Raw genomic sequence first — 26,250 nt, 5'->3', positions numbered from 1 at the left:
GTTAGGTTATCGGTATGACTTTTAGCGTTGTTAGCGCGCTAATAGGCATCAGCGCCAGCGTGGTTAATCGACATATTTCATAAACGGTTGATTTGACGAGAAAACAAATCGCTACCTCGAAATCAGCATTCGATTGAGACTATAATGTGTTGTCGAGGCCATTTGGACAACACGTACAAATGATCAAAGAATTCTATAGGACAGAGCTAATCATAACGTAAAAAAACGGCGGTACGTTTACCAGAGGAAAGCGCGATGAGGAATCCAACTTGTTGTATTTTCGAAAGACGGTTGAGGAAAATAAAAAAAGGGAGGGTAGGAGGGGCCTTAAGAACTACCATTCATCGAGTTCTATAGTACACGGATATATTGAGGAAATAGGGTGGTGGACGAAATGGGAGGTGCATGGTGTGCGGTTGCAATCGTTTTTTATTCAACAGTTTTTCGATGACAGTTTGTCGGCGTTGGGACAAGGCATGCGAACCTGTTCATTTTTTCAAAAGTTCCCAAGGTGTACATCCCAGGATTATTTAGACTATCCCTTGTAAGCCTTGTGATTATTTAGTTCAGTTGGTTTCAAACTACTGCAGCAGACACATCAACCGTAAAACTCGGCTCGTATCCGTAAACATAGTCTCTGATCTCTTGCGCGTTTTTGGCTCTGTATTCTTTAAGAAAAAGTGAAAATGAACCGAAAACGTGACACGTGTTTGGTAGAAGGCAATCGATTTGAAACACGCGGCTCGGAGAACAGAAAGGTACGATTTAAATATTAGTTGGCTTTCCCAGGAAATGGCTTAATTCATCTGTGCATCACTCATGAAAATAGGTGCGCAAACCTATGATGGAGAAGAAGCGACGAGCGCGCATTAACCAGAGCCTCAATGACCTAAAACGGCTTCTAATGGAAACGGATAACGTGAAAAAAGAGGTTTGTTCTTCATTTTTTGTCTTTTCTATAGTTCTCATAAGAGACATGGTTCTGCATACATCGGTTACTACTTGTAATGTGGTATAGTGTCATTGATAATATCATGAAATGTTACCAGGCAATAATAACAAAAATTAAACAATTACTATTATGAATGAAGGGCTCCCGACCATCTAAACTGGAGAAAGCCGACGTTCTCGAACTCACCGTTAACTATGTCCAAAAACTCCACAAGGAACGGCTTGCATTGCGGAATGGCCTGGGCGAACGCGGTACCGGATTTTCTGACACATGTTCGTCTCCGTCATCTGACTCGTCGAATTTTAAAGCTGGCTTCAAGGAGTGCGCTCGCGTTGTTCGAGAAGTCTTGCGCCAACAACAACAGCAGACAGTTGAAGAAAACTTACACAAAAGAATCGGCTGGCATTTAGAAAACTTCTTGGCAAATATAGATCCTGATCAGATCCATCGAATATCCCCCTCACTGTCGTTGGGAAGCGATTCCTGCTCTTCCTTTGAAGAAAAGGACATGCTCTTGTCTTCTCCCGAACTTCTGCCTCATCGATCTTCGCCCGTGAATCACGCTCTGTGTTCGTCAGCATCAGAAGAGAGCCAGGATTTTTGCCATCGACGTTCCTTTACAAACAAAACAAATGGCTTTGAATTTACGTCGACGCCGAATTCATCCCCAGCAAATGTGTTTAGAACTGATGTTGCATCATCTCGCTGGACTTGCGGTTTCAAGTCCATTCCTCATGGGTCACCAGATATGACCGATAGCTGGAATCAAAGAACAAATAGCCAGTTGACAAGACACAGGATTATGCCTTCTTCATGGTCATCTGAGAGCAAGGGGAAAGCGAATGACGTCTACAACACCGACCTTTGGACAAGCGGCTTCCTTGCTACCAGCACCTCTTCACCTGTTAGCTCGTCCAGTTCATTAGCCCCGTCTCCCACTCAGCCTACCTGTGCTTCTGAAATTATGCGTCAGCGCGGAGTTAGTCCGTATAAAGACCACATTTCATTATCTTTGCCGAAACCAGACGCAGAAAAATCAAGCGTATGGAGACCTTGGTGATACTTTATTTGTTTTCTTTAGTTTCATCCAATCGTGTAACATTCCGCCTATTTCCAATATTGTTGCGAATACTGTCCTTGGTCATCCTTCCCGTACTTATGACATAACAAAGTTGTATTTATTTCTGCCCCGATGTTATTGTTTTTAATTTTTAAGTCATTCCCTGGCTCATTTCTCGTGATGTGTAGTGCTTCTAGACAATGTACATAAAAAGCAGAAATATATACAACCGGTTTCTGTTAAATTTCAATTGTGTGCGGTTCTACAATTAACGCTTATATATCTTTCCCAACCATTACATTAACCGACATCGATTGCCTATTTGCATTGGCCTGATAGATAGACTTAGAATAAACCAACACAGTTCCTTCGTAAAAAAAGATAAAACAGAGACCAATAAAGAAAGACTAAAGGGTAGCTGAAATGATAAAAAATTTGATTTGCATTAGTACTCTTTCTGATTTACGATAAGATTGCCATCCTCTTCGTTCTTTGCAGCGAGCCCTGACCTTCTGACAGCGTTTGCAAAAAGGCGGAAGAGAGCGATAATAGCGCACGAAACAATCCATTTCCATTTCCTACTCTACTCAAAAACGTTTTGCTTCACCATCAAGTCAGCTGAAACCGTCTTAAGTAATATAATCGTACACCTTATCTTTTCTTCTCCTTGAATAAAAGGGCGCTACCTGATCTCTAGATGTTTCTATATCCAAAACATACCTCCCCCTTTATTGCATTCCCATTGAGTTATTAAGGATGTTTGATATCGTAAAATTATATTGAATTAACTAGTGGGCTATAATATTTAAGAAACAACAACAACAAATGAAAATTGCTGCCGATATTAGACATAATCGATGGACTAATCATCGATAAAAAAGCGTAAATATTAAATGTTTCAAAGTGTCTTTAGCAGCAATGAATTCTCAATTCACCCAACAGAAAAAATAAAATAGATTTCAGTCCTAGAAGCGCGAGAGGGAAATAGAAGCTCGTCCTTTTGATTTCTTTCGCCGAGGGCACGCCCTTTCACTCTCACGGCAGCAGCAACCTGATGCTCAATTGAGCTGCGCGACTAAAAGGCCCCTTCACAAAAGACGCCCCATATAAACGATCTCTTGAAAATGAGAAACCAGATCCACCCAGATAACAACATTCTCTCCCTCTCTTTGAGGTCATGACCGTTGAGTCTGCCGAAGGTCTCTACCGTCGAGAAAGATCCCTATGCGCACTTCGTACTGCTATTTGCGCAGCTACTCTGGTGATAACGAAATCAAATGAGATATCCGATTTCAGCATGCCGGAAGTGGCAAACGATTACTTAAGCTGTCCTTTTCCCTTCTCTAAAGCAAAAGACTTACAGAGATGAGCCTGATGTTTAACCGTGTTCATATAAAATTCGAAATATGAAAGAAAAAACGGCAAGTTAAGTTGTACTCAAAAAGGGAACTGGAAATAAAAAGAAAAAAGTCCCCTTCCCAGTTCTAAGCTATTCTTCTTGTCAAAATGTTGAACCGGACATGGAAAACCGTTGATAACGTCTACATGAGCAAGCGGACAAAAGACCGCTAGAACTCACGGACTCTCAAATTCAACGCTCGTCCTTTACGACGCGCTTCTATTTGGCATAAGAAACAAAACAAAATACGCAGCGCATTTTCTCGCTTTTTTATATGGAAGTATACTCAGATGCAAAATAATTATGTCAGTCATTCACATTGTTCAGTTGTATTAAAAAATGACTGTCGATGACGTACGCAAACCATCACCGGTACCAATCATGAGATGAAACATAATACTTGATTGCTGTCATACTTATATTAGAAATATGATAATGAATTAATGTAAAAATAATGAATCTTGAACTACACTCCATGGTCTGTTCACGGAGTATACCAGGAGTAGTAACAGACATACCCTTTACACGGAAGAGCTTAAGCATTTCCGTTCTTGAAAGTTCCTAGATGGCGTTGATGCTGCTCAGTGCTAAATCGCCAGTACGCTCCGATAATTGGCAGGTTTAATAGCGCCAATTTTATGGAAGATCTAAATTTATCAGAGTACGCTGGCGGGCCAAAATTGTCCGGTATAGGACAGTACTGGCGATTCGGTAAAGCTATCTCTGGTTCCTAACATGCATAGCTCAAGTTGTTTTGCAGTCGTTACTACTCCTGGAATATTTATGCAACATTGGTATATCAAGACATCTAGTGAGGAAATGTCTAACTGCTAGGTTATCTAGAAGCGTCGGCTGTTACATTTTTGCCGTGCACGCGGTAGGAAATGGATGGTAACCGAATAATTGAATATCACCGCAGATAGTGTCTTTTTCAATGCCTTTTCAGTGTGTCATGCAGTTATCAGTCTTTTGTAGGTCAATTTTGTGTGACAGGTGCCGTGGATAAAATTAGTTCAGTCGAGAGTATTGGATCCTGAAAGTGCTTTTAGAAGTGATACCAGCTACTGAATTTCTCTAGGGATTGGTTTTAAGCCACGTTTTTTTTTAAATCAGTTGTAAATTTCTTGAGTGGCAGAGCTCTTATTAACGTAATTTAGATTGCATATTTGATAACTTTTGAGATGTATAAAACTTGAAAGTTTGAAAGATTAAGATTGTAATTCTTGTGGTAATGTTAACATCCATTTTTTTTTGTGTCCCATGATAATCATTTTTCCCCAACAGGTTGCTTTGTGTTGATGGATTTCTGACACCCTTTAGTAAGTATGAGAATTTGAATCATATACAATTCACAAATAATGTTGGAGTTGTTGTGAAATATGCAGCTAGCTCCTAGCAGATGAGGTTGTTGCAACTGCCTTGCCAAACAAAGATCTAAGTCTTGATGTCAACAAGGGTGCCTATGATATCCTGAAAGAGGCAAGCAATTTCTGCTAAAAAGGAATTATCTGTAAAAATTTTTTTTTGAAGTTCATTTGTTCAAATTGTTCATTTGTTTCAAAATGACTTTACACTTGCTTTTTTCCATTTCTTCTTAACAAGGTCTGGGAGGTGGATACAATTGTGGGATGAACCACCAATAAATGCGCAGGAGCCTGGAAGAGGAGAACCTGAAAATCCGGACGAAGACAATTTAGTCCCTGGTGCAAGCCCCTACAAGGAGCCGAATGAAGAATGGCTATGTCGGATGACGTTGTAGTACCTAAACGAGGCATCGCCGTGGCATCTGGCATTTCGTCGCCGCCAATTCATATAGGGCTTTTTCATTAGCCATCCATCTCTCCATCATACAGCCATCTTGCGCAATTTCTTCAAACACACCGTCTTCTCCTTGTAGCCTTGCCGTCTTTGCTACTGTCCTACTACAATAACCAACGCAGACGAGGGTGAGATAACAAATTCTTTCCTGACCGTTGTTTCAAACGATTTTAGGTCATCCACTGTTACACCTGGACCGCAGTGTATGAACGCATCGCGTCAGGGGAGTAAATACTGCAGTGACCAGTGCGGGCTGGCATTGCCGACAACTTATATATACCAGGTAAACTCATCACATTCGAAAGATTTCGGTAACAAAATTTATCGACAAGCGCTGCCAAAATTTTGCCGCAACGCGTTCAAGAATAGAGCTTAACGCCTTGTGTAGCTGTAGAACAGAATAAGAAGGAATGCGAACAAATTCGTAAGCAGGAAAAACGAAGCTCTGGAAGAATTGGATCTTAAACAAAAGATTTTTTGTGGGTTTCGGACTTATTGCTTTCTGATTTGGTTACTTGTATGCCTTATTGGTATAAAACTGAAAGGAGTTGGATATAAGCAGAGCAAAAAGATTTACAAATAACATAATATATCAGATTTGCCTATTTAGATTTCAGGGGTGTCTGGTGTTGCGTATTTGTGTCGCTGAAACGAAACGAATCTGTTTTTAAGCGTAAATGCGGCGGATCTGTTTCAGGTTACTAATGGGGATTACGTTGAGTCAGAACGGAGTTGATCTCTACAAGGAAAGGACACACGAAAACCATTGATACTGAACATCTATCACATTGAAGAATCCTTGATTGAATTTTACTTTAGTTCAGGTTAGTTAACGCAAGAGATTTTTAAAAAACAAAGGTTACTGTTATGCTGTAACGTTTAGAAAGCTTTTCAGCCAATTCTCTGGGAATATCGGTAAACGTAAATCGAAGGTTTATTTGTCTCAGAGTACAGTTTCTACCATGACGTGAAGTTGTATCAGTATTTAGCCAATCAAAGCAGTTACCTGAGAGGTAATCCAAAATCATCTTAATGATGGGACATGGTGGAAAAAAATGTTCCCTTAAAGATTGACATAGCCTGGGAGAGCGGGTTCTAAAATAGGACGTCCCGCGAAAACTGGTCTTCGCTAGATGGCGTTCACTGCCTCACCTGGCGAGCAACGCCGTCTCGCGAAGCCCAGATTCATATCTCGAAGTTCATAGTTCAGTAACGCTCTGGAAGAGTTGCATGTGCCGTAGCTCAGATGTCAGTAGACTTATCATGCAAGTAGTTGAAAACCTTATTAATTGCTTGTGAGATGGATAAATATTTATACATTATAATAGTGGTTGTTACCAGTGTGGGGAATAGCACTGTGGAGATTGCACAGGTAAATATTTATGTATAGTGATAATGTTTCCATTTTTTATTACCATTTGCTTCTTTTGATTTATAGATTGTTCTGAGATTTGCTACATCCATAAGCTTATCTGTTTGGTAAATATAGATTGTTATGGCATTTGTTATTATAATAACAAAATTTAATGGCAGCAGAAACACAGGCAAAGGAATTCTAGCTTGATTGTTAAATAGAAACAGATGAACAGGAATAGGTTGGGAAGGGATGGTGTAGTAATGCATGTAAATGTGTAGATAACTGCAACGATTGTGACTAGTTGAGGAGAACTACTTCAACAGTGCTAGTAGCCTACTTGGTCTTTCTGACTTCATCTCAGAAGATTATTCTTCTACCAAAGACAACTACTCTAATCATGATGTTCGAGAGCCAAACCTGTGAAAAGAAAAAAAATACATCTATTCCTGTCCCTAAGCCTTCCCAACATTCGACAAACTAATAAGGTACCCACATAGATTGCTTAAACATTGTTTCTAAAATTTATTTAGATATCACGAAAAGGTTAATGGGAGACATCGTTCTCCTGCTAAATGAGGGACGACGTACGGGGGAAAATTACTTCACTTACACATCAATAGCGTTTTAGAAAATCTGTTTTGAATGTGTATACGCTTATCTGTTCATAGATGGCGTTGGGTTTGGTATGCATATCTGCACATAGATGGCGCATAGATGGCGTGGCGTTTGGTGTGTGTTCTGCTCATAGATAGCGCGCCTGCTTGGTGTGCGTGTCTGCTCATAGATGGCGCGCCTGCTTGGTGTGCGTGTCTGCTCATAGATGGCGCGTGTGTTTGGTGGGCATGTCTCTTCGTAGATGCCATTGGGTATGGTGTTCATGCCTATTCATAGATGGCTTTGGAAAAAGAAAGAATTAAGACAATTTTGTAAGCATCACAATGAATCACTGGAAATGGCAATCCGTTTTACCCCCCCAAAAAAAAAAAATTCGCCAAAAAAAAAATTACACTTTTTTCTTTTTTTCCGACACGTAGCCATCTACCGCTCAGACTCGTTATTACTGGCATGTAGGCAATTTCAGTCCATTGGATGCCATTCGCAGTTAGTTGAGTAGCGTGGATGGAGAATAACGTGTGGCTGGAGAAAAATATGTTAAAATGGATAAGATAATAAAAGATAAGGATGGTAAGTACAAAGATTATTATATTAGTTTTCAATTATTAATTATTGTTTTTTAGCTCTAATTATGAACCTGCAGGCTCAATTATTGTTCGTAATCAGTCCATGCAGCGATGGAACTGAACAATTGTGGGACTGTATTTGGGCCAAAAATGGGTGTGGTACGGAAACCCAGAAATGGCACGAGTTCAACCTAAAACATGGATTAGGTACTTCCCCGTTCTTTGTCTATCGAAAAAGTATTTTTAATGCTATTATTTTGCATTCACAGAATTTTAGCGGGGAGATCAAGTCAAGTCTGGAAGTGTTACAGGATGGAAGAGTCAGCCTGTAGCTGAAAAAACACAGAGTGCATTACCGTTAAGGTGTGAGGTAAAGTAATAGAGTAATGCAAATTGTCTAATGAGAAGTACCATCTTTTGTTAATGAATCCGGTACAACAGCAATCCTTTATAGTTCTGTCACAGCTAGAAGCCTCAAATAATTCTGCTTCTCTTGCTAAAGAACACCTTGTCCTTTACGTTCAGAGTGTTGGTGAAGCTGGGTACTTAAATGGCCCTAAAGATGTTTCACTTCACTGGCATTGCAGCGATGAACATCATACATGGACTCTTTAGGTATGAAAGGAATTTTCTTGAAAAATTTTTGAATTTACGATGAAGCTTTTCTCCTCCTTTTTGCCAAACATTTCTAATCTACAAAAAAAAAATTATCCAATAGAAAAGGATTTTCAGCATACTGGGAACACAACTATCAACAATGCAACATTCTAGGGGTGTTATTTTATCATTCAAGAGCCTTATACAATGATTTTCATCTACAATTTGTATGGCCTTTCCCAAGCTTCTGTCAGAAGTTGAATCTATGAGTCATGTAAGTCACATGAGCAACAATTGAGATGGTTAATGGTGTTGTTTTTCTTTTCTCAGTGTAGGTTAATAGTAACATTGGATCTGAAAAAATTCTTGGTTGGGGCATGACACTGAATAAATTGTAATGATTGGATGGATGACATATTTCTATACTTCATTCGGATTCCCGAGACGGTATTTTATATTTAAAAAATTGAAGTGCATATCTGGGCTCCCTTCCTTTCCGTAGCCCCGTTTCCCCTTGACTCGTAATAAGCCCGTAGGGGGTCATTCCCCTACTGTACGGTATATATAAAAACAACATATACCGAGGTTTGGAGGGCTCTGGCCGGAAAGGGGACGTGGGGGTCCGCATAGTCCGATGATGTGTTCACGGAGGGCGATGTGGCTATCCACAAATCCGAACTAAAGGTTAATCGCTCCTGTAAAAATGTTCCAAATCTTCAGCTCTTCTTCCGGCTTCTCTTAGCCAATCACCGGGTAATCTCCCCGGTGGGTCAACAAGGCAGTGTCTCCCCCTGCCTGGGTTGACGGCAACTTTTGAAAGGGCTATTGTGCCTTTTTAAAGTTGCAAAAATAATTGTAATGCGCAGAGAATTGTCAATAAAATTTTTTTTATAAAATATTTTTTGCAAAATTCGTCTGTGTTAGCTGTGTTCACACATAACATATATCAACTTTTTTTTTTTTGCTTTGTTTTTGTCACTTTTAATGGTAAGCATTGTTTCCATTGGTTTATCGTTGAAAGCTGCATGGAATGATGAAAGCTCAAGCTTTTCTCAAGCTTGACAAGCGTGGATATATTCGATTGGTAAGGGACTTGAACGACAAACCTATAGCATTCCAGCACATCGCGCTACCATTAAGCCATGACAGTCCGTACTAACATTGATTCAAATTTTGATGCCTATGTTGAAATAAGTTCGACACTAGGTTATTATGGAATGCCTATCATCATAATAACAAGTTATAGATGGCATAATGGCAAAGTTATTGATTAGCATGCTAGAATACTTGGGTTCGATCCCCATATCGGTCAATAAAACAACTTAAGAAATAAATGCAAAAAAAAAGTAGTGTTAAAAAGCATTTTATTTTCCCTCCTTCCACCCACAAATCCACCACTATACATATTACACACAATACATACAACAATACATACATAAATACACTTAAAACTAACCCGTTGGCTGCTACGCCATCTTAAAACTACGGTCGCTACGTCGCTATCATAGGGATAGCGACCAAGGGGGACTGAGGACAGTCCGGGCTGAAACGGCGATGAGACCTTTACGGAAATGCACATCCCAGGTCTACATCGCCGTCTCGAACAAGGGATTCCCTATGGTGCATTGCCTATGGGCCATTCGGCCAATCTTGGGCAGTGGCGCTGCTCCACCCCATGGCAGATAGCCATGGAGCAGAACAGCGCGGCCCGTCCCTGTCAAGCTACAAAAAAAAGGGGATAAAAGGTGGGTGGCAGCCAACGGGTTAGTTAAGAATAAACATTGCAAAACACACACAATACCAAAACGACGAGGCGAAGACGCGGCGACCACGAAGCAAAGACGGGATGGCGGGCGAGGCGAAGGCGGGGCGACCACGAGGCGAAAAAGGGATGACCGGCGAGGCGTAGACAGGACGACGGGCGAGGCGAAGAAGGGGCGACGGGCGAGGCGACGGGCGAGGCGACGGGCGATGCGAAGACGGGATGACAGGCGAAGCGAAGACGGGATGACGGGCGAGGTGAAGACGGGCGTGGAGAAGAGAAAGAAGGCTTTATTCTGTATCGTAAATGTAAAGAAAAAGAATTACTTAGTGGGAAATACAAGATTGCTGATGTAGCCAAATGTATGAAAGCAATTTGACTTACTTCTGTTGTCCAATGGCTAGAAATACTGTAGGGCCAGCAAATAGGCAGCAGACAGCAAAGAGTTGGCAGTCCTATGGTTGAATATTGAATTTATAAAACAAGCAAACTATACTAGGAATGAGAAAAATTTACGAATACCAATAGAAATTGTGTTGAGTCACATGTCTATGTCTGTTGGTAGGCTAAGTAGAGATTAAAACTGCCGAATTGGCTGGGGTTACAGTTGCTGCTGCAGCATAAGACGAATTTGGTGCACCAGTTAGATTACAATTGACAGGCGACCATGAGCCGGTAAAGATGAGAAGAATAATATTATGGTATTCCTACCCATAGGATTTGCATCTTTGGTGATATTCCTCAACTGGAAGTATCCTTAACAAATGAAGTTTCATGAGCTAAACCTTAAAAGCAAAATCCGTCAGTGAGATTCTGATAACAAAACATTAGTCTTATACCTCTCAATGAGCACCAGAATAGTTTGATGAATGCAACATAATGGGTTGCGAATAGTTTTTTGGTTTGACAGCTGACATAGGTGATTACAAGACATGTAACATAAAAACCAAGCATTTTGTGGGCTTCACTTGCAAAACACACTCTAGGACGAAAACACACAGAACCACCATTAGATTTGCTTGAACTTTCCCTTGGAATATGACATACTTCACAAAAACTTTCGAACACAGGTTTCACTACCCCCACAGTCACCAGTACCCCCAGTAGCACAGCAGCGTCATCTTGTTTTCCAATTAATAACCGAAATATTCAATAAATTGAAAATCTTGTTTTTTCGAGACGGGAACTGATGTGAACCCTTTTAACGAACTTCTTGAGCGTGAATTGAGCGTGAATGCCAAATATGAGGGTAAGGCCCCCCACCCCCATATTTGTACCATTTCAATTTTATTTAAACAAATATAGCGACCAAAACCATTAAAAGCATTTTTAAAATATAGCGATTTAACATGTTTTTGAGCCCGGTTTTTTCAATGTCTTTCATTTATTTATCAAAAAACCTAGATATGTCTAGGAAAATACATAATTTGGCTTCACAATTCAACAAGAAGCTTGATTGCACTTCACATCTAGAAATTTCGCAACTTCACACATTTCTGGATTTCAAGCTAGTAAACATTAAGTCTTCTGACAATACAATTTTTTTCTTGAACAGCTGCGATAGAATTCGGCCATATGTTTCACGGAAAAAAATTCTCCACTGAGACAAGGACATCGATTGTGCGTTATCGTGTGCCTTTTTCAATTAAATGGATACACCTTCATTTTTTCTGCTCCGAATAGATCATTTTGGCCTGGAATTTCGTTTTGAATGGTATAGTTAGAATACATTGCATTATGTTCAATACTTTAGATCACTTACTTTTTGTTATACGTTCTTTAATTGCGTGAGGCTGTGAAATCGTCGACAGGCGATATCTGAATGAGGAAGTTAACAAAGATCTTGCAGACTCTTGAATAAACTAAAAAGTATAAAAATCTAAAGATACCCTGAAATCAAATTGTAAAGAAAATTAATTTTGTTTTCCAGCACTTCAATTTTTCACTGGGAATTATGATTATATGGAATGCAAAATATCAATAGTTCACAGTAAAATGAACACCTAAATGAATCTAATCAGCTTTACACTATCCAATTATAACCTTGAAAAAAAAGATAAGCTATTTGTCCGCATAACAGAACCAATGCAGACTGGAATTTTAACAAAAATAACGAAAAAAATTAATTACGCAAAAAAAGTTAATCAGTATCAGTCCATCTATCAGCCACAGAATAACAGAAATGTGATTCAGCCCAATCTAGAAAGCAAAACATTTTTTTGTTTTGTTATTGAGGAATGTATGTTCACCACAAACAAAAATGAGTAGTTGAAATATCTACATAAAATACCACTTTAAATGGCTGATCCTCCGTCATATAATGTCCTTCCAAAAAGTTATCAAACAGTTAAATTGTGTGTCATTGGCTGGCTGTTCTATGAGCTAATGAAAAAATGTTGGGTAAACCCATTCAAAAATTCAACGTTAGACATATGCTTCTTCTTAACCTCCTGATTTCATCATCCTCCTAAATGACTGCTGGACAAATTAGCAAGTATCAGTAATATTACATTAGCAGCACAGTTTTACCCAGGAAACCCTAAATGAGAGAAAAAGAACAATTAAGTTGTGTTGCATTTTACTAATAAAAAAGAGTGAAATATTTTGATAGTACATCAAGTTTTATCCTACAGCTGATTAATGGTGAGAAGACAAATGTAATCATCACCCTTGGGGTAGACATTTTCCGAAGTCCTGTTCGCCATGTCCCTGCTTTCTTTCAGCAGCGTTCCGCCTAAAATGGCAAATGTTTGATTAACGTTAGAAAAGTAGCTAACTCTGTAGAAATGCATTACCATGTGTAACATACTTGATGACGATGGAGAATCCTTGTTCCATCATGCAATAAGAAGCTATATGGCAGTTGCCGCAAAACCTGGATGGAAAAATCTATCCATTAGATTGATATTTATGGGATTTTATCGTACCATTTTCCTGCCAAGCATTTACTACTGCATAGGTGTTCTGGAATAATCACGGCTGTACAAACTTTGTGCTACAACTTGAATATGGCTCGCTGAGGGCTTACAATCCCGAAGTTGACTCTTGCTCACAGTTGGGTAAATCTATTAGAAGGATTAGAATTTTCATTGATGTGACATAAAGGATGTCATCTAAAATTATAGATGAGACGGCACTATATTCCGTTGACTTTCTAGACTGCTTCTGCCACGGACAAATCACACCGGCACGCTTGACAGATAGTCAGCTGTTCTCTTTTTGCTAACCAAAGGTAGATAGAATCATAATAAGTTAACCGATCCACATCTGCCATATTTCGAAATCATCGCCCTTCGGTTTACAGATGTATGAAAAGAAGCATGGTGTACAAGGATGGTGAAAGAACTCCTCGTTATAACGGCCTATCTCGGCTGAAGGCTATTTGGGGTCTAGGTTAGATATTGTCAGAGACGCCTAGTGGCCGATATTGAAGTAAAAGGTAAAGGCTGCACCTACTTGAAAAATTTTCTAAGTCCAAACAATGGGACGTGTCCCATTACCTGTTACATATCAAAATTAACTTCTAACCTTTGTGTAGTTATATTATCGTATTTTTATGTTTAGTTCGTATAAAATGTGGAAGACGTGGGAAAAAATCTTGTTTTTACTTGTTGTTTGTACGCGCCGCGCGTGGCCAGTTTACGTTAGGAAAGGAGAAATAAGAAAGATTTACACTGGGTTCGAACTCGAGACTCCCGTACTGCAATCGAGTGTTCTATCCATTAGACCACTGAATTTGTAATTACTCTCCTACCACGATACTAGTAGATCTCCTCAGTACTTCTAAGTAGTTCCGATGGCGGCTTCAGCTATATCTAACCCCAGTTAGCCCACACCCACCTCGTCAGAAAACAGGCTTCATTGGAGATAGGCCTTAAAATGGAGAGTTCTTTCACCCTTCTTGTACACCATGAAAGAACGACATGAAAGACTAAGAAAAGTCGGGCTTAAAATTTTTTTCTGCAAAACTAATACTGGTCGGAATTGGTTGAATCTCACAGCCTATACTCAAAATTAAATGATGATTCCGGGATATTGCTATTTTTTTCATTAAGTTAATCGTTTTTTAAATACAAATACAATTACCGAATTTTTGACGCAATGATAGCGCGCCAGTACGCTATAGCGCCTACCTGGTTTGTACAGGACTAATGGATGACACTTCGGTGAAGTTCTTTTTTCACAAACTTTTCCTGCCTGGTCCTGAATTCGAGAAACTTCTACTCGTGTATCAGCACTTCAAGAGATATACCAATACAAAAAAAAATGATATGGCACTACCTTTTAATATATCTTACTCTGACTATTTTTCTTCATTGTAATTGGCAAGGCAAAGCAGCTAATTTATTGTGGGAAGACAAATGTAGTCATCATGCTTGGCGTAGACATTTTCCAAAGTCTTGTTTGCTATGGTCCTGCTGTCTTTCAGCAGTGTTCTGCCTAATATGAAAAATGTTTGATTAAAGTTAGAAAACCCAACTAACTTTGTAAAAAGCATTACCATTTGTAACATCTTCAATAACAATGGAGAATCCTTGTTCCATCAGGTAAAAAGTAGCTACATAGCAGTTGCCACAAGGCCTGGATGGCAAAATACTATCGATCAGACTGATATTTATGGGATGTTAGTGTACCATTTGCTCACAAATGTGAGCAAGAATGAATCTATTGGTAGTAGTTCTCTATTAGGAGTTGGTAAAATTCTGCTACGGACATTTCACACCGCCACGCCGACAGACAATCAGCTGCTCTGCTTTAGCCAACCAAAGGTTGACATTACCCTAATCCCATAACTATGGTAACCGATCCACACCTGTCACATTTCGTTTTCAATGATACAAAATGTATTTTTCATTTAGGAGATATTTAGGGGCATTAAAAAAATAAAGTCGCAATAAGGTTAAATTTATAACGTAACTGTTCCGTATGCAGACCACTAAACCAATAATCTTAATCGTTGTGACTGCCAACATCTTTTTCAATGAATTCTTGAACGTCCATTTCTTCCACTAGTCCTGCTTTATACCAGGAGCGCAAGCACACGAGAGCTTCGACAGTTTCCAGAGTCAGCGTCATTTTTGCAATCCCAAATAAATCTCTACCAGTACTAAAAGCCCGCTTGCTAGCGGCACTCGTGGCAGGGATGCATAGCAAGTCTTTGGCCATGACAGACAGCCGTGGCCATCGCGTAGACCTACTCGACCAATAATCGAAAACGGCCGTCTGATTACAGTCAGCAGGTTCAGTTTCCTCCTCCTCATACTCTTTCATTTCATCCTTTTCCGGCTTAATACTTGGTGTGCGATTCCGCCCAAATATAACATTTGCAATATAAGTGTTAATTTGAGTTTTGGTGATGGTGAGGCCTTTTTGTAAGATTGCTGAACTTTCATTCTTTGGCACATTTTCGAGATTACTGTTGGATGAAGGATCGCATGGGTTGGTTCTTATGTTATATTCCCTCCATAACTTCTCGATCCTGAAAATAAAAAATTAAATAATAGTAATGATCGGAAACGCACTTTTAAAAACCTTTTCCCACTTACACTGGCTTAACTCTAGCTGCCATTCGATCTTCTATTACGGTGCATCCATCACCAGTTTCACCACCAAAATTGCACCCACTCTCGACGAAATATTGCATTTTGCACCTGGGGTCCATAAACGTGGCTGCCATGAGCAAAGGAGATGCTTCCTCGTAGTACGCTGATAATATCTGTAGTCCGGCTGAGGCGCCCTTTACAATCAACGTATGCTTACTTTCATCTCGCGAAGTTTCTTCCAGAAGGTTCAATAACCGATTGTACATCGGTATAACAAGAGACAATGTAGGAAAATGACTTGTCTCAACATACGTTGTTACTAATGCGAACTTTTCCAAAAAAGAAAACACTTGTTCAAGAATTAGCCAGTCCTCCTCTTTCAATTCGTTCTGACATAGCTCTTGATCTTTCGCAATTTCGTCAATGGCCCGTCTAAGCTTCAATCCACGTTTAAGGAAAAAGTATGTTGAGCTCCACTGCTCTCGGCAATCCAAGAACGGAAGTAGATCATCTGTAATTACAGCTCCGTCGAAAGAAAAGAGTTCGTCTTCTTCATAGTCCAACTCAGAAAGTTCAAATTCGCATTCTTTAAGGATTTCCTTAAATTGTTGGACTCGTTCTAATGAAGCTCTGATTGCGACAATGAGATCACGAAGCTGTAAAACAAACAAATAATACGAATAAAATAAGAATGGTCTCAAAATATTTAAGATTCATTCTTGATCACCTTTTGAAGGAGTACAAACATGTCTTCAAGTGCACATTTTACACATAGGTTTATAATATGTGCAAAACAACGGATCCAACTGTCTTTGTTGAAGGGATGAGAATTATCCTTAGTCCACTGAATTATGTGATCCATAAAAGTTTGATTCGAAGTGGCATTATCTGTCGTGATAGCCAAAATCTAGAAGAACACCATTAGTATAAACATAGTCAATTTAAACTAGTAAATAGAACAACAGTACATTTTCGTTAAGCTGGTACAATGAAACGATCTCGCAGAACTTCTCTGCCAAGTTAACGCCAGACTGGTCCCCAACTATTTGTTTACAACCAATGATGATCTCAACAGGTGTAGACCTTTCATTCCAAATGACAGCAGTGATGCCCATGAATGACAAATTGTTAGGTGATGTCCACAGGTCAGTAGTTAAGGCTACTTTGCTTTTACTGAGTTTTTCAATGACTTGGAGTCTCAATCTTTCGTAAGTTTCCATTAATCTATCCTTCACTACAGCCCCACTTAGAGGTTTGTACAACGGACGAAGTTTTGAAATAAAATTTCGAAATTCGAGTTGTTCGCCTAGCGTAAGTGCATGACCGCCGGACACAACAAACTCGCCATATGCTTTATGGGCAGCATTTACATCATACTAAAATTTAGAAGACCTTATTAATAAAAATAATAGAGAAATTATTACAAAACAGCTGAGAAGTGTACCTTAAATGGTTGCATAACTTCCCCTGTGGAAACTGCAGGGCTTTGATTTGACTGAGAGAGCAAAGCCGGGTGTTTTGAACGCATGTGCTTTGACATTGTGCCAGTACCACTGATGACAAAACTCGATGGACAGTACTTACACTTGCATGTTCGGGTGTTACCAATTTCATCAAAATGCATCCAAATCCATGACTTCCTCTTCTTTGAATGTGAAAAAGATGGACTCTCAATTTCTTCTCTCAGCTGACCCAAAGATGTTGCTTTGCCTATTGCAGAATATTTATTTACTTCATTCAGGTAATGAAAATGAAAATAACTTACGCTTGGGTGCCTTCACTTCTTGTTTTGAGCTAATTTGTTCACCATCTTCATCACTTTCATTCAATTCAGAAGTCACAATTCCACTTGTGCTCAATAAATTTGATAATGGTGAATTGGATGTTTTTTGCGCAACAGAATTTGAGCCTAGTATTCCCTTTGACATTCCACATTTTGTTTCAAGTTTCCCACTTTTCCCATTAAGATTTGAGGTGCTGTGATTTGAGTGAGCCAGAATAGTTGAGTGTTTGGAATGAATGTGCTTTGACATTGTTCCTGTGCCACTAATGACAAACTTGGCTGGGCAGTATTTACACTTGCCTGTCCGGGTATTGCCAATTTCATCAAAATGTGACCAAATCCATGACTTCCTTTTTCTTGAACTTGATAATGATGGGCTCTCTGCATCTTCTCTCGATTGACTTAATCTTGTTGAAGTGCCTATTATAAAGTTTTTAGTTAATCCATACTAGATATCTGAATTAGAAAAAACTTACGTTTAGCAGTGAACACCCCTTTCCTTATATTGATCTCCTCCTCACTGTCATCTGATTTCATATCCACAATAACATTTTTACCAGTATTCGACAAACTTAGTGTTGCAGAATTTGTTGTTTTCTTCCTCTCACCATTTGTTTGTAGTATTCGCTTTGACATACTGCTTTTCTACAGTTATCTGAAAACAAACCATTTTTATGATAATTCAGGTTTTAAAGTTGAATTAAGGAAGTCCAATATAAATGTAGCCATGCGAAAAGAATAAATAAACTTACATTACGTGATCATACGAATACTGCTTAATTGACACCAAGAATCAATTAGCTTTGATAGACCTTTGCAGGGCCGACTTCACTCTGAGCGGTATTAGTTATGATGACCAAGTTAGATAGATAGGTATAGATTTAACGTGGAACTAGAATATGATGAGTTGATGACCAAGCTCTACTTTTAGACGCAAGGTAGTAACGAAGCAAATTTGTTTGGAAAATAGTTAGCGTCGGAGGCTAAGTCAACTTCGTGGATTTCCCGTAAGGTCCCGTACAAGGAGTAGTTCTCTCCAAATCCGCTATGCGGCAGCAGAGAATCAACCTGGTCTCGACGTTCCTGGCACGCCAGTACAACCCGGTATTTAGCAACGTTCTGGCGCGCTTGTGATCTGTGCATAACTTTAGCCCTACTTCCAGCAGAAACATAGAAGGAACCATGGAGTTGGCGTGATTGTATGTGTCCGCAATAATTTATTGTTTTGTTTTAATAATTTTTATAAAAATTCAAAACTCCGATTTAAATACGAAATCCCGCCAACCTATGAGAGACCTACAGTATATTGCTCCTCCTACGAGAGAACAGAATCTTTACGCCAGGTGCGCTGCTGCAGCCGACATCACTTGTTTTGATCGGGAACTACATTTTAAAAGGCACATTTCAACAAGTTGTAAAAACTGTTAAAGAGAACCCGTAATTGAAATAGAAACTAATAACGTTTTTACGGACGTAATGGCGTCGAGTTCATCCAAGTCGTCCATAAAACTAATTGGGACAACCAAGAAAATAGAATCACCTTTAGCCAAGTATAACAGTGTTGGACAACTGACTTGCATTGTCTGTAATAGTGTTGTCAAAAATGAGTTGGTCTGGACTGCTCATATCAACGGCAGGCAGCATCGTGAAAAAGTTCTTGCTTTAAAAAAGCCTGTAGTTGAAACCCAGTTCATGAAGCCTAAACAGATTCTAGCCATCAAACGGAAAGCAGAATCCCCGGCAAGCGCAGATGGTTTTGCCAATATGCCAACCAAAAAAGGAGTACCCAGAGATTTTTTTGATAGCCCACCTCCTGGGTTTGGTGCAACACCAGCTCCGATGCCCATCAAAAGTATTCTGAAAAATGCAAGAAATCCACCACAGCATGTTCCCCCTGTATTAAAGACTGAAGTATCAAAATCAGTGGAAGATATGGAAACTGACGATGGATTTGAAACATTGAATAAAATACCAAGTGAAAATGAAAAGTTGACTTTACATCAAGCAGATGTTATCAGTTCAAATTCTATACCAGAAGGCTTCTTTGATGACCCGAAGATGGATGCAAAGGTTTGTTCAAGACAATCAGTGATGGCTATGATTGCTAAACAAGGCATTTTTTTGTAGGTCCGTCAAATTGAATTTAAAGACCCTGTAGAAGAGGAATGGAACAAATTCCAAAAAGAAATTCATGATGAAGTTACTGCATCTGTTGCAATACAGGAAGAAGATCAAGAGGAATCTACAGCTGAAAGACAGCTAGAGGAAATAGAGGAGCAAATGTTGAAATGGAGGCGAGTTCTGGAGCTCGAGCAGAAGAAGGAATTGTACGAGCAGCGAGTTCGAGCCCTTCGTGAATCAATTGTAGAAGACAAGAGTACAAGTTCCAGTGATGATGACGATGCGGCAATGGACAAATCTTTTGACTGGCGATCCAAAGCCACCTCATGATTTTCTACAGTGTTCGTATTAATTGTGTATGAAGTGATGTTTAATAGACTCATAATGTATTTCAGTTAACTGAATAACATCTATTGCCACATAATTATATTACGCTGTTCCTGCACCATTTCCTCACTCCAAAAAAAATGATAACAAAACACTTCACACATAATGTCCAAGGACGACGAGCATACGACACTTAAAAATTAAACTGTGGAATGAAGCAGATGAAAAATTCTGGTGTAAGGAGCGCTTTGACAGTTTCCAATCATGTATGAGAAGATCACTGCACCTCGTTCATTCCAGCAGCCATATGCCTGAAGCGATATGCGACTGAGAATCCCAGAAGCTGAAATAAAAATAAGATAAATTATTCAGTTCGCGAAGTTCCAAGAAAATTGGCGTGTAAATTGAAGAACGAAATCGCAACTGTTAAATTTAGGCCTAGCTACAAGCTTGTACCTAAAACAAATTGAAACTAGTATAGTGTCCAATAAGCTTAAAGCAAACAACGAGTAAGCCACAAACGACGACAATGTTTAGTTATGGAGGAGACGAGTACCTTGAGTCCTAGGAATGAGTGTTATGCAAAGATGTAAGTGTGAAGGAGAAAGATAAAAGGTAGGGTAAACACGAAGAGAAAAAAGAGGGTTTGAATTGCTGATGGACTTGTAGGAAGAGATTAGAGAAAAGCACCAGGATGAGCTTTCGGGTTTTTTTGATTGCGATAGCGTACGGTCAACCACACTCCAACGAACTGCGAAACGCAACATGGAGACAATGATACACGAGAAAAGAAAAGAAAAAAATGTAAATTTAACCCAATGACGACCGCTTCTTAAAACGTTTAGGATTAACGTTCTGGTAATTTGTTATAAAAATCTCAAACAAAACAGGGTGTTAAAAGGTAGCAACAGCACTGTCCTTTCGGACACCATACAAATTACACTTTTAAAGCCGATTTGAATAGCAAGATTTTGGCATCCGAATTTCATCCGGGCCTTAAACTGTGAGATCAAAAGCATGTGCTTCCTTCACATATTTTGGACATATCCGAAAGCGCTATTTTTTGGTAAGTGTTATTTTCTATGTCACATACTAAGCATCTTAGGAATTGTTTCGTAGGAAGTGTTAGTGGAAGTTGGAAACAGAATCTATACCAAAACCATGAACAATATTTGCTATGCTACTTCATACTCATACCTCAGTGAAGCTGAAGAAAAGACCAATTCCGCCAGACACGCGGAAACCATAGTTAATCATAGTTTCAAGTTGCTCTTCGCATGTGGGACATGTTGGACATTTTGTTACACAGGTTGGACTATCAGTTGTATTGTGGAATCCACAGCATTGAAAAGCATTCTCGACATCGCCATGGGTAACGTTGTCAGCGGTATTCCAGCCCGCTTCAGCCAAAGTTTTCTGTAATGGGAAAGATTTCCAGTAAAATTGTATCCAGTTCAACTTATATCCAACATGCACATATTTTACCTGAGTTTCTGAATTTACAGCAAGGCAAGCACAGGCAATAGCAAATTGAATGACAAAGAGGATGAAGAGGACCACCATATACTAAATAGAAATTTCATTACTACCATTCAATGCCAAAGAATTGTTGTAATTTTGACTTACAAAGAAAAGGAGAACTTGATGATGTTTCACAGCGCCAATCAAGCCCATAATGGCAATTACCAAAAGAAAAATGCCACATGCTACTATGCCACCAATAATGGGTAAACTGGTTACCAAATTTGCAGCTTTCCCATAGGTAGCTACTCCAATTAAGATAAAGCCTACCAACTGAAACGAAGTAGCATTGTATTTATTTCAGGTAATAATTTTTAAAAATCAAAAAGTGGTAATACAACTTACAATGTAGAGAATGTTCAGAGTGATAAGAGCATTTTTGGAGAACTTGAATCCACCACACATTTTGTACTATGATGGTTGTCGAAACTTCTATTTTGGTGCAGCCCACAGAATAATAATTGCTTTACTCGCTTCCTGAATGGTGAAAGAGGATGAGACTTTAAAAAGAAGCATAAGTGCTTTAAATTGAATATCCCTCTATTATCTTTTTTTGATGTTGCCCAAACAGAAAATATGTCCACTTAGTGATAAGGAACATAATCTTGTGCAAGTCAGGGCTATGCTAGCAATATTTCATTGCAACATCTGTTTTCAGCCATTTTTTTGTTTTTCAAAAGAAAAATCGACAAGAGAAATTACTCAAGTTTAATTATAACCCTTTCAACTGTAGGAATTTTCTATAATTTTAAGGAAATAATTTCGTAACCGTCACACTGACATATTCAATGAAGTCGTTATACCTCAGTCTCAAAAGCAAAAAAAAAAAAAGAACTTATCTAATCTGTAACTAGTAATACTGTAAAAACGTAATGTACAACAGATACGGTTTAACAAAATTATTCGTAATTACCTCTGCAAACTTGGCTAAAACTGAGAATGACTTGTAGAGATCTGTGAGTAACCTAACCTTATAATTTTCACGGTTGGAAATGACTGTGAAAGTTGGAACGAAAGCCAGCTGCTCTGACAAAGCAGACGTTGCCATTTCCGCTTACGACATACGCATAGACAGATAAGAACCACCGAGATTGTATAGGCTAGTGGACTTCACACGGGCAAGATGAATCCCCGCGTTCCCAGAACATATAACGAAATTTCTTTCAAATAGAAAACGAACAGCATGGAGGAAAATTCTTTAATCTTTCTACGCTTACATTGACATTTCTCCTGTTTTCGTTAGTATATTGACTGAGCGAACCAAAATGGATTACTGGCATTGCAATACAAAAAGCCATTGCTTTAGCATTTCCCGAATTTTAGTTATATCGTCCGCTTGATGTTTTATTGTGTTACATACTTGTAGTATATGCTTGGCTTTGATCGTTAGCTGTTGTTGCGTGAACCCGATATCACGCAAACAAACAAAAATTATATTATGTCGTCGTCGCCTGACACTTTATTATGTTTTCAGCACTGTGAGAAAGTGAACGTATTCTGCTTCACGATACCATTCAGTTGTCCTGTATGCAGAAGTGATTTGTCTGGCACAGACATGACAATACCACCTTTTCGGTAAAAACTTTCTTCATTCCTTGTAAGCAGCACACCGTACATTTATCTCTTTTAAGTTCGAGAAACAGACATACTAGGCCAAGGTATACTGTTGAACAGATAAATATGTATGTATATATATTTTTTCTAATCCAGAATACCAAGTCCCCTGACGTGTGAACCAAACAACTTTAGCCTGTTAATAAAGCCAACATTTGGGAGTTTCACAAGGTTTGCACTCCATATAATAAGGTGGCCTGCATATTACATGGTCACATTTATGTTGATAAAAGAAAATTCTTGATTATATATTTTTATGAAAATTGTAAAACAGATTTTATTGTAAACAGGGATTTCAAACGAGGTGATTTGTTGCACATAGCACTCTCCAACTCAAAGAGCATGATTTTTGAATTCAATGAAAATGGAATAACCTCTTCTAGTGCCAGTTCACATTTGAATTGGACAAATTTTCTTTCCATCAGTCTTTCTGCACTTCCTTACAGATTTAAGGATCTAGATAAAATTCTGGAGACTACCAAGTTCATGGATATTTGGGCTCCAGACAGGTATGATTGGATATACACAGCATCAAAGAATGATGTACTTTTTTTTCTTTGTTGTTAAACAAACCTGCTACTCTGTATCCAGGTATGATGACTCATTTAACAACTGCTTCGACTATGTGATATCCGTGTTAAATGCGTCTCTCCAGAATCCGAGTTTTAAACTGACGAAGCTTCAATTGACTCAAGACGTCATTTCTCCAGCTATTAATAAAACTATACGTTTACTTTCTATCATCAGAAATGTTTTAGATAATGGTTTTTTCCTCCAAAGTACTCTTGTCGAGCCGGCGATAAGCAGTTGACGTCCTAATAACAGCCTTTCTAACACATATATACCGCCCACCCGTTTAGTTACTAAAGATTCTTATTGTGACTTACACGACCATCGGTTTAATTCATCTTATTTGGTCTTCCATCGCTTTACAAAATCATCGAATTCACGCGGACTCCTGCCTACCATCCATAGCGAAGAGTATTGAATACCGTTTGTTTCCAATCTCTCTATGCGGTCTTTCACGGTGTGAAGTTTTTGACATAAAATTCGCGGAGTCATGATAACGAGGCTGGGATCTATACATTTCTCTGTGAAAAAAGAGGAGTTACCACCGTTATTTTAGTTTTTAACATTGCAGTGTTGAACAAAGTTGATTTCTTACCTACCAACAGGTAGTCGATATTCGGCTTTACCTTCCGTATTGTTGCCCGCTGTAAATTGGGAAAAACTTTCATCATCCTTTCAACAACTGAAAGCTCACATTTTAACCGTGTCATCAAGTATGAAGATAAATTATTATCATATTCCATGTCCTCCTTCTCTTCCCAATATTCTTCAATATAGCTATAAGAAAATGTGAAGCAATTTTGTTTCTTCAATAATAAAAATAATTATAATAGTAAATTATGTGAGTTACAAGCCATCGACTTACGTCTTAAACGACTGAATTCGTGCTCTTAGAACCCATGGTTTAACAGGAATCTTGGATTGCAATAGAGTATCGATTCTGTTCCGTATCTTTATGGGACGGTTACGCAATACCCATAGATCGTTTAAAACAGCCTCCCTCTGAACTCCGGCATCTAGAATGTGCTCAGATTCACCATGAATTGCTAGCAAAAAACCTCATTATCAACATACCTAGACAAATATTTACTCCTTCCTGAATTCTTGAGTAAGATAAACTCAAAAGGAAGCTTTTAGTTTCTAGCTGGTTCATAATTTTTCCTATAGGAACCTGAAAAGGAAATATTATCAACTCCATTTAGAACTGACGTAACAAAAAAAATGGCTGTGACAACCTTTAAAGCATGCGCCAGAAAATGAAATTTCGATGGTTGTTCAAATTCCACCGCCTCCTTTTTCCAATTAGAGACAAGCATATCAATTTTTTCATTTGGATACTTCAAAAGACATGCACAGGTGTTCACATCTCCCATGTCAGGAAAGGATGCTGATACTATTTGAAGTTTTGAATCAATTTCCTCTAAGATGTGAAAAAACAACTGATATATTTTAAGTTGATTTAGTTATAAATAGGTGCCAGATGTACCAGGAGACATGGAAATAAGCCATGGATACTGCATAAACGTTGTCTTTACTAATCCCATTGATTTTAAGTGGGTAAAGGATTTATGAAAGAATTCTTTCCACAAAAATGGGTAGCATTCTACAATGTCTTCTGCTTCTTCTTCTGATAGCTTAAACACTTCACACATTAATGCCATAAAATGCCCCATTCTTTGCTCTGCGCTGGATTAGTATACAAATTTAAGTTCATATTTTAGCCATAGTTCAAGATATAATGTTACCTTGAATTGCATTCCAGTTCTTTGAAATCAAAATAGCTTTCATCACCTTTGGTGAGGCAAAGGGATTTTTCTGTTTTATCCTGTAATGACTGGTAACTTGTGGAGATTTGGCGCACAAAAACATCTTTTCGGACATTTGTGTGTATCCTTTGAGACAAGGCTACTTTCCAGTAATTACTCTTTTTGAATATGGCGTCTTGAAAGTTTAGAACTGTAAAACAACTTTTCGAATGAAGAAAAAAACGTGGTAGCAGCAATCTCAGATTCATTCTATCGAGTTCAGTGTTTCCTCTGTGATGTCTATTCAAGTTATTGCATTGTCTACATTGGTGGCCGAATCTAACTCCTGTTTAAGCAAACTAGAAAAACGTGCATCAAAGAATATTTTACTTGAGCCAACAAGCCAGGTGATTTCGTTGTTTATTTCTTTGATAGTTAAATTTTATCGATTGGTAGCCTCTCTACTCTACATATAGGACCAAGTGTGTTTACCGACATCTTAAACTTGGAGCGTGGAATGGTATTGCTTGGAAATTATTGTGGAAATTGCCGCTGGACAGCACTGAGCACCGCAATCTCCACACCTAACATCGCAATCCCTGCATCGAAGAAAATAAACTTTGAGCCGAATCGACGAAAAAGTTCTCCGATCTATGAGGGGCCAAGTCCTATCTATACGTTTAGATGTACAATTTCACTGCTAACGCAGTAATTTTTGTACTTGCCAATATTAAGAATGAATAAATTCAAAAACCGTTTTTCTTGCAAGAGGCGTACAAACTTCCTGGTCATATCCTTTCCGTTGCCTAAAAGATATACATGGCAGAGAACAAGCACTGTATGCAACGAGTATAATGTTTGTGAAACAATACTAATGCAACTAGTTTATTATTATTAGTA

The 26,250-nt window shown here is 38.7% G+C and overlaps 6 protein-coding genes and 2 long non-coding RNA genes across 12 annotated transcripts in view; 4 read left to right on the top strand and 4 right to left on the bottom strand.

The window, feature by feature from the left end:
• Positions 1–23,862, top strand: part of LOC130694440 (MKRN2 opposite strand protein-like) — a 41,622-nt gene extending 17,760 nt beyond the window's left edge. The window contains exons 2-5 of one of the 3 annotated variants that reach the window (XM_059495083.1): positions 22,887–22,996; positions 23,132–23,206; positions 23,326–23,544; positions 23,627–23,862. In XM_059495083.1, the coding sequence (XP_059351066.1) occupies positions 22,977–22,996; positions 23,132–23,206; positions 23,326–23,544; positions 23,627–23,846 (534 nt within the window). In that variant the 5' untranslated portion in view covers positions 22,887–22,976 and the 3' untranslated portion in view covers positions 23,847–23,862. Of the gene's footprint in view, positions 1–22,723; positions 22,997–23,131; positions 23,207–23,325; positions 23,545–23,626 lie in introns of those variants that run through there. The other 2 variants (XM_057517527.2, XM_057517526.2) reach the window with 2 other exon arrangements.
• LOC130695238 (uncharacterized) lies at positions 325–2,087 on the top strand. The gene is made up of 3 exons (XM_057518358.2): positions 325–758; positions 830–931; positions 1,092–2,087. The coding sequence occupies exons 1-3, from the start codon at positions 687–689 to the stop codon at positions 2,010–2,012; spliced, it is 1,095 nt and encodes a 364-aa protein (XP_057374341.1). The 5' UTR covers positions 325–686; the 3' UTR covers positions 2,013–2,087.
• On the top strand, positions 7,678–8,137 carry LOC130694450 (uncharacterized). Its single transcript, XR_009002025.1, has 3 exons — positions 7,678–7,771; positions 7,825–7,974; positions 8,037–8,137. It is a non-coding gene; the product is annotated as an uncharacterized LOC130694450 (long non-coding RNA).
• On the bottom strand, positions 12,433–13,452 carry LOC130694448 (uncharacterized). The gene is made up of 3 exons (XR_009002022.2): positions 12,922–13,452; positions 12,741–12,860; positions 12,433–12,665 (listed from the first exon to the last, which is right to left on the bottom strand). It is a non-coding gene; the product is annotated as an uncharacterized LOC130694448 (long non-coding RNA).
• LOC130694417 (uncharacterized) lies at positions 14,986–18,402 on the bottom strand. The gene is made up of 8 exons (XM_057517496.2): positions 18,205–18,402; positions 17,929–18,107; positions 17,435–17,872; positions 17,114–17,379; positions 16,638–17,045; positions 16,397–16,576; positions 15,673–16,325; positions 14,986–15,605 (listed from the first exon to the last, which is right to left on the bottom strand). The coding sequence occupies exons 2-8, from the start codon at positions 18,086–18,088 to the stop codon at positions 15,077–15,079; spliced, it is 2,634 nt and encodes an 877-aa protein (XP_057373479.1). The 5' UTR covers positions 18,089–18,107; positions 18,205–18,402; the 3' UTR covers positions 14,986–15,076.
• The window catches only part of LOC130694435 (zinc finger protein 830-like), a 55,672-nt gene continuing 48,241 nt past the window's right edge, over positions 18,820–26,250 (top strand). The window contains exons 1-2 of one of the 2 annotated variants that reach the window (XM_057517519.2): positions 18,820–19,522; positions 19,580–19,914. In XM_057517519.2, the coding sequence (XP_057373502.1) occupies positions 18,929–19,522; positions 19,580–19,903 (918 nt within the window). In that variant the 5' untranslated portion in view covers positions 18,820–18,928 and the 3' untranslated portion in view covers positions 19,904–19,914. Of the gene's footprint in view, positions 19,523–19,579; positions 20,001–26,250 lie in introns of those variants that run through there. The other variant, XM_057517518.2, reaches the window with a different exon arrangement.
• LOC130694441 (tetraspanin-31-like) lies at positions 20,174–22,488 on the bottom strand. Of its 2 annotated transcripts, XR_009002019.2 has the most exons (7): positions 22,335–22,488; positions 21,767–21,898; positions 21,527–21,694; positions 21,386–21,466; positions 21,098–21,316; positions 20,457–20,651; positions 20,174–20,243 (listed from the first exon to the last, which is right to left on the bottom strand). XR_009002019.2 is itself a non-coding variant. In XM_057517528.2 (6 exons), the coding sequence occupies exons 2-6, from the start codon at positions 21,824–21,826 to the stop codon at positions 20,178–20,180; spliced, it is 594 nt and encodes a 197-aa protein (XP_057373511.1). In that variant the 5' UTR covers positions 21,827–21,898; positions 22,335–22,486; the 3' UTR covers positions 20,174–20,177. The 2 variants fall into 2 exon arrangements, 1 of the variants encoding a protein (XP_057373511.1); XM_057517528.2 differs by lacking the exon at positions 20,457–20,651 and having other exon boundaries at positions 22,335–22,486.
• Positions 23,932–25,826, bottom strand: LOC130694430 (transcription termination factor, mitochondrial-like). Its single transcript, XM_057517514.2, has 7 exons — positions 25,351–25,826; positions 25,092–25,291; positions 24,841–25,025; positions 24,680–24,776; positions 24,471–24,621; positions 24,201–24,382; positions 23,932–24,126 (listed from the first exon to the last, which is right to left on the bottom strand). Exons 1-7 carry the CDS (start codon positions 25,617–25,619, stop codon positions 23,945–23,947), a joined length of 1,266 nt encoding a protein of 421 aa, XP_057373497.1. The 5' UTR covers positions 25,620–25,826; the 3' UTR covers positions 23,932–23,944.

This window comes from Daphnia carinata, chromosome 4, assembly GCF_022539665.2.
Source record: "Daphnia carinata strain CSIRO-1 chromosome 4, CSIRO_AGI_Dcar_HiC_V3, whole genome shotgun sequence".
Taxonomy (NCBI): Eukaryota; Metazoa; Arthropoda; class Branchiopoda; order Diplostraca; family Daphniidae; genus Daphnia; species Daphnia carinata.
The sequence above is the reverse complement of the archived record's forward strand: the minus strand, read 5'-3'. Positions and strand labels throughout refer to the sequence as shown.

Coding starts and splice junctions, on each gene's coding strand:
- LOC130695238 (XM_057518358.2), top strand. CDS start 687: ATGAACCGAAAACGTGACACGTGTTTGGTAGAAGGCAATCGATTTGAA. Junction 759..829: donor GCGGCTCGGAGAACAGAAAG/GTACGATTTAAA, acceptor TCATGAAAATAG/GTGCGCAAACCTATGATGGA. Junction 932..1,091: donor CGGATAACGTGAAAAAAGAG/GTTTGTTCTTCA, acceptor TTATGAATGAAG/GGCTCCCGACCATCTAAACT.
- LOC130694417 (XM_057517496.2), bottom strand. CDS start 18,088: ATGTCAAAGCGAATACTACAAACAAATGGTGAGAGGAAGAAAACAACA. Junction 16,577..16,637: donor TGTACCAGCTTAACGAAAAT/GTACTGTTGTTC, acceptor GTGTTCTTCTAG/ATTTTGGCTATCACGACAGA. Junction 16,326..16,396: donor TGTTTGTACTCCTTCAAAAG/GTGATCAAGAAT, acceptor TTTGTTTTACAG/CTTCGTGATCTCATTGTCGC.
- LOC130694441 (XM_057517528.2), bottom strand. CDS start 21,826: ATGTGTGGTGGATTCAAGTTCTCCAAAAATGCTCTTATCACTCTGAAC. Junction 21,467..21,526: donor ATCAAGTTCTCCTTTTCTTT/GTAAGTCAAAAT, acceptor ATTTCTATTTAG/TATATGGTGGTCCTCTTCAT. Junction 20,244..21,097: donor TTTTCTTCAGCTTCACTGAG/GTATGAGTATGA, acceptor TTTTTATTTCAG/CTTCTGGGATTCTCAGTCGC.
- LOC130694430 (XM_057517514.2), bottom strand. CDS start 25,619: ATGAATCTGAGATTGCTGCTACCACGTTTTTTTCTTCATTCGAAAAGT. Junction 25,292..25,350: donor GAACTGGAATGCAATTCAAG/GTAACATTATAT, acceptor ATACTAATCCAG/CGCAGAGCAAAGAATGGGGC. Junction 24,622..24,679: donor AGGAGTAAATATTTGTCTAG/GTATGTTGATAA, acceptor AGCACATTCTAG/ATGCCGGAGTTCAGAGGGAG.